Source organism: Struthio camelus, chromosome Z (assembly GCF_040807025.1).
Source record: "Struthio camelus isolate bStrCam1 chromosome Z, bStrCam1.hap1, whole genome shotgun sequence".
NCBI lineage: Eukaryota > Metazoa > Chordata > Aves > Struthioniformes > Struthionidae > Struthio > Struthio camelus.
Window position 1 is genome coordinate 13,424,609 of NC_090982.1, and position 6,111 is coordinate 13,430,719.

The 6,111-nt window shown below is 38.7% G+C and overlaps 1 protein-coding gene across 3 annotated transcripts in view; it reads left to right on the plus strand.

Annotated features, from left to right (window-relative positions):
• The window catches only part of FSD1L (fibronectin type III and SPRY domain containing 1 like), a 36,215-nt gene extending 30,347 nt beyond the window's left edge, over positions 1-5,868 (plus strand). For all 3 annotated transcript variants that reach the window (XM_068927933.1, XM_068927934.1, XM_068927935.1), the window contains one exon: positions 1,423-5,868. In XM_068927933.1, the coding sequence (XP_068784034.1) occupies positions 1,423-1,545 (123 nt within the window). In that variant the 3' untranslated portion in view covers positions 1,546-5,868. The remainder of the gene's footprint in view (positions 1-1,422) is intronic.
• Positions 5,869-6,111: the final 243 nt, after the last annotated feature.

Sequence of the window (6,111 nt, forward strand, 5' to 3'; positions counted from 1 at the left end):
TCTGGCTTTCAAGATACTAAACAGCTCAGTGGGATTTTTCTTGCCAGTCATTTCACTGGTCTGTATAACTTTTATATTGGCTCTAAGCAGTGAAGATTTGCTGCAGTTCTAAAGACTTGAACCTTGCAGAACTCTGAGAAACGGATTATTTACACCTTTTTTTTTTCCTTTATTAATTTAGATCACTGATACAGGTAACTGAAGTTAGAGACCTTAGTTACATTAAGTAGTGCCAGGAACGTGAATCATGCGGCGAGAGCAGGGTATAGGTCTGAGAAAACTTAGGGATATGGAAGAGACTGACATGCTAGTTCATACTAACAGCTCAGCTGCCTTGGCACTCTAGCTTTAATGTTAGCCTTCAGTAATCTCAATTCAGCCCATGAAAAACACAGTATGGTAGTTCTTGAGCGTCGTTGAGGCAGTTTACGTGGACGTTCTTCTCTCCTGGTATGCAGGAAGAATGGAAAAGAAATAACTTGCCACGGTACCTAGCCTTACATCTAGCATCCAAACACCTAGCATTTTTGCCTATAGAAGAAATATGCCTTTCAATGTATGCTATAGGCTAGATACGCTGACAGTACGTCTAGGTTTTAGTAGCTATTTACTTGAAGGCTGCTAAGCAAGTGGCTTTATTAATCTTTTCTTCAAAATATGGGGAACAGATTAGCTTCAGAACTGTTGGAATACGTGTCTTAGTCATCCATCTGGTAATGCTAAGGCTGACTTATAAGTCAGTTCCTCAGGCGTACAGGGAAACACCACAGTTCAGCCTGCTACTTTGAGTCTTATACAGCGTATAGCATGTTATTTGCGTTTTTAGTATGGATGTGGTAGCAGTCTCTTAAAGGCAATGTTTTAGCTTGAATGCTTAAAATAAAAATGGGAAACTACTGAATACAGCTCTCATTCCAATGTATTCATAAACATGGACATCCATACTTTAATTTCACTCAGTTGTGGAATAGAGGTCGCTTGCACCTGTGTGTCTGAAGCATTGCAACTTTATTTTTTGTACTGTACTGTACTTTGTCATAGTTCCATCATGTCACACTAGAACTAAGCACTGGCTTTCAGACACGTGAGCATGGCTTTTAACTATCATTCGAAGTAGTTGCTGCTAGCACATCAGTTCTTGGAGAAGTTCTCCTGTTGGAGGTAAGTCTTAGGGTGTTAATCTTGGAGATGTTTATAAGATCAGACAGATATAATGCCAAATATGTGAAGCATTTTAGACTTCATAGTCAAAATTCTTTAACGTGATTAGAATGTTCTGCGGCATGCTGTGGCTAGAGCGCAAGAGAAGGTAGTTGCAGGCTAGATTTCGTGTTAATTCTACTAGGGGAGGGGAGGAAAAGAGATGTGGATACCTTGAAGTTCAGTTCTGTATTCATTAATTTTTTTTTTTTCTTTCCTTAGATCTGGTGTGGTGGGCTTACGTTGAGTACTGGACTGCAGGTGCCAAGTGCTGTGAAAACACTCCAGAAAAGTGAAAATGGATTGAGTGGTTCAGCTGGCAGTCTAAACAATATTACCGAATAACTTGTCCATTTAAACACTTCTATTGCTGAGCGTTTTTTTTCTATATAGTTGCTACTCACGAAAGCTTGTGAGCCTTGGATTAAACTGGCTTTGCCACCCACTGCTGTTTAAAGGCCTGGGTAGTGATAGTGCAAATGTTTTGGACTAAAGTGTTAGGAAGAGCCTGCTGTGAATCCACGGAGCCAGACAGAAAACTACTGTTATTTGGAAAGTAGATGGGGAAATCAAGAGCTGTAGCTATGTACTTTTTCTAATACTGCACTTGTATTTTGTTATGGACTTGGAATATTCATTTTGTGTTACAAAATTTATTTTTCTATGAAGAATATGACAAATGCTATTTTCTTAGCTGTCCTAACATGCAACATCTGACTGTATACTTTGTTACTGCTGGGCTTCCAGAGAGAACTTGAGATGACAAAAACATTTCTAAAGAATACATTAGTTCATGTAAGAGGTTGTAGGGCAGTCACGGATAAACGACATGAGCAATCTGTGCTTCTGACAAAAAGCTTCCTCTTTCCCATGAATCACTCTTAAGTATCATGTGTTTAAAGAGTGACTTCAGCTCATGTCTGTCTACAGTTATAGAAAATGTGGAAATTTAAAGGCATTTAAAAACGCATTTGTCCATGAAGACTCATGGTAGCCAACTATTGAGCTAAGTAATACTTTGGATATGAGGTTCAGAACCAAAAATCAAGTGCTTTTAAAGCCACAGTGTTGTCCCTAACATGCTCGTAATTGAGTCATCTCTTGGCTTTCTAGTTTTGTGGGTTTGTTTATTTTGGGGGATTTTGATAATCGGCAGTTTACCCTGTTCAGACTTTCTCAGATGGGAATGACAAGTTGAACAGCCATTCTTTGCCTTCCTGTAGCATAACTGCAAAGCAGCTGAGGCAGGGACCGTGAGTGAGAGCATGAACTTGAAGGCAGCCTTCCAGAAAGGAGAGGAAGCTCTTGCTAAAGCTGCTTCTAGCTTTTTCTCAAGCAGCTTCAAGGCTGGCTAAGACTTCTCAAGCAGCTTTGTCAATGTCAGAGCTGGCCTTGAGCAGAGGTGGTGTCTACACTCCTGGTGGTGATGGACTGTGATCTGGGCCCTGGGATTTATTTGAGCAATCCCTGTTTTAACTACCCTAGCAAGGGTTCCTGGAACTTTCTGGACAACAAAAGACCACCAGAAGTTGTGTGATTTATTCATCTAAGAAAAATGTAGCTTATCTATGGCATTCTGCTCTTAACGTATTAGCTTGTACCGTATGCTATGTATATGTGGACTTAAGAGACAGACTTTTAGAGGATCATATTGTAAAAAGTTTCTGTTCAGAAACTCTGACTTTATCCCTTCCTCTCTCTTAGGGCAAGAGAAAAGTGCAAAGTGACATCAGTCCTGCTCTTGGATCTGCATTTATATATGCTGTTTTTTTTTTTTTTTTTGATCAAGTGAAATTGGGCATGAGTGTTTTGTCATCTCAATTCTTAGTTGGAAACTTAGTAATAATGGTCAAATGATTCATTAGTGGGAAAGCTAGAAAAAAAAAATAGCATGTTATTCTTTGTGGAAGGTCTTAAACCTTTTCAATTAGAATTACATGTGTTTTATCTATTATTTCTTTTCTTTCCTCTAATCAGATCAAGAAGTCTGGAAATTATTTCCAGATGCATGTTTGAATTAATGGTGTTTCCTTATTGAAGATTTTTCATACTCTCACCTGAAGACTGTTTAAAAGTCATGCTAGCGGTATCTGTAATGAATCAGGTTCCTTTTCTACAGGGTCAATGTTCTTTATTCTGTGTCCATAAAAATATGACCATCGTGTTGATGTTAAAGCTTGTTAACATCAGTGGGTCCTTTTTGTCTTTCAAAACTTCTCCAGAAGCGAAATTGCTTGAAACAGCCTATAATAAACTGGTAGTAACATTCAGTGGAAAATTAAGATTGCATCTTAATTTCTGTACCTACTTTAGAAATTTTGAGGTTGGTGGTAAGGTTGAGCCCTTACTGTTCATTTCATACATGAAACTTGAATGTCACTCGACATTTGCATTATGAACAAAGCTAGCTGTAATCTCTTTTGCAGAGGAAAGTGTAAAAACAATTCCCGGTTTAGCTGCACTCTCCTTGATCAGTGGAGTGTTGTGGGTCTTGAAATGTAAAGGTACTGGAAGGTGACGTGGTCCTTAAATGAACAGCATCTGAATCTGTTTATCACAAATATTACTCTCTGCAGATGTTGTTATCCTAATAGCCTGTGTAGTAATCTTAAGTCTTTCGCCTGCATTTCTTTCCTTTTAACTGTAATAAACACCTGACTGACAGTTATAGGATCTCAAATTGCAATGACTTCAGCGTGAGGTGAGGGAGTGAGACTTGTGTGCTTGGATCGTGGTGGTGTTTAGAGAGAGGAGAGTTGAGGCTGATACTTCTAGTTTTGAGACTTGTTACATGGGGTGACTGTGACAAACAGAACTCTAAAAAGACTCGTGCCTGTTCAGGCTGCCCAGCCATCTGTTTATCTGGGGTATTCAGCTACAGTTCCTATTACATTTCCCTTTCTGGAGAGAAAGTGAATGTTTACTGTAAGGTGAAGTGTGTAGTGAATGATGAATAACCGTGAGTAAACTCCAGGACTACATAAGAGCTTAAAATTTAAATTACAGACTTCTTTTAGCAAGATGTAGTGAAACCTGCAAGGTAAATCTGATTATACACAAAGTGTAAAAATTAATTTTTTCTTTAACACTGTTATAGTAGCATAGTCTGAAAGAACATTGAAGTATTTCATACTGTGATTTGATTCACAAGGTTTAGTTTGATTGATATCCTAGATGAACTTAATGTGTGACTTGTATTATTAACCTTAAAGGATAAATTTATTATATAACAGTTTGCACAGATGTCAGATTTTTGCTGCTAACAGCTAGTCCCGTTATTTTTGGTAAATGGGATATGAAGAAGAGGATTGCCTTAAGCACTTTAGATTTTTTTTTTAGACTTTTTGCGCTAGAATCTCTTTCAAATTGAGTACGGACATGTTAGTGATACTTTGTAGCAGCTGGTGCACTATTCATAGGAAGTAAACTGGAAAAAATAGTACTTGTTAAGAACTTGCTCTGCAGCTACAGAAGAGTGATGTATGCTGCTTGTGAAGTTACTTTTCTGGGAGATAGCTTCAGGGACTGGAGGGACTGCACTTCCTTATGAATGAGCGTGACCTTCTGAAGGCCTGTAGTTTCGCCAGGTAGTTGGCATTAAGTGTAACAGGTCTGGTGAAATAAATACTGAGCTTTCCCTGCTCTGAAGTCAAAGACTGGTGGTTGATCAGGAGTTTTCCTTTGTATGACCAAAACAAGAATTTTTATTAATGTTACTTAGTTAAATGATTATTTGTGTTCTTTCGGGATTACATTACTTCTAAAATAACCTGTTGCAAAGAACTGAAGAGGTTTTCTCGAGTCCTTACTGTAGTGGAAAACTGACTTGTTTTTATGGAAAGCTATATGAACTCAAAGAAGGAGCTTTAATTTTGGAAAAGATTATTTTAAAGCATCCACGTGGTAAGTATTTCCTCAAATCCTGAGATACAGAAGGCAGAGGCTGACAGGTTTTCCTTCAGCCATTCTGTAAGGAAGAGTAGTAGAAGGTATTACACAAGTCCTTCCTCCCCCTCCCCCCCAAAAATTGTTCCTCCTTTTCATATTAAGACAGACTGCGCAAACTAACTGGTTCCTTCAGGGGGAAAAAAAAATCTAAGTAATACTTTGGTCTTGTAACCATCATAGGTTATGAATATTAAACATAGCTTTGTAGAAATTTTCCTCAGAATTTTCCTTAGCATTTTTCCCCTAACCTTGCTTACTGTTACACTAGCTGATTTGAACAAAATGTTAGAAGGAGAAATGTGATAGGAGAGGATGATGTTTTTCCCAAGCAGTGTAAAGTAGGCTTTATGCGTATTTCAATATTAGGCTAAACAATTTCCTCCACCACTCTTCAGTGTACCTGTTGTTGCACGTGCCTTGCACAAGGTAAAGCTGTAATCATCCGTTGGCTGAGATGTTGGGCATGCTTAGAAATCTTGTGCTTTCACATTTTATTTACCAAGTTACACACTGGGTTTCCATAACCATCGCTTTAACTGTACCTCAGGTATTCTGTAATCAGTGCTTCGTTCCTCTTTTCTTTGGAAAGTAGCTGCACGTAGCAGGCCTGTCATTATCCACACTGAATTACAGGGGTGCCTTAGAGCCCGCAGAGTATTTTGACGTCTTTAACTTGTATGTGATGCAAACGTTTTGTATTAATAAATAACGTTGAAATCTAAGTTGTATCACGGCTGAGTTTCTTGCTTTGATTTTTTTTTTTCATGGGGAGTCTGTCATTGTGACTGCACGTACGTTTGAGTGCAAGATCTTCCTCTTTGTGCATAAAGGTGGTACTGGAAAGCGGGATTTAAATAAAAAGTAGATTCACCTAGAGTCCAAAAAAAAAAAACAACAACAAAACAAACCGAAGCAAACCAGCCCCGCGCGGATGCACGAGGGTGCTGGAGCCAAGGGGGGGGG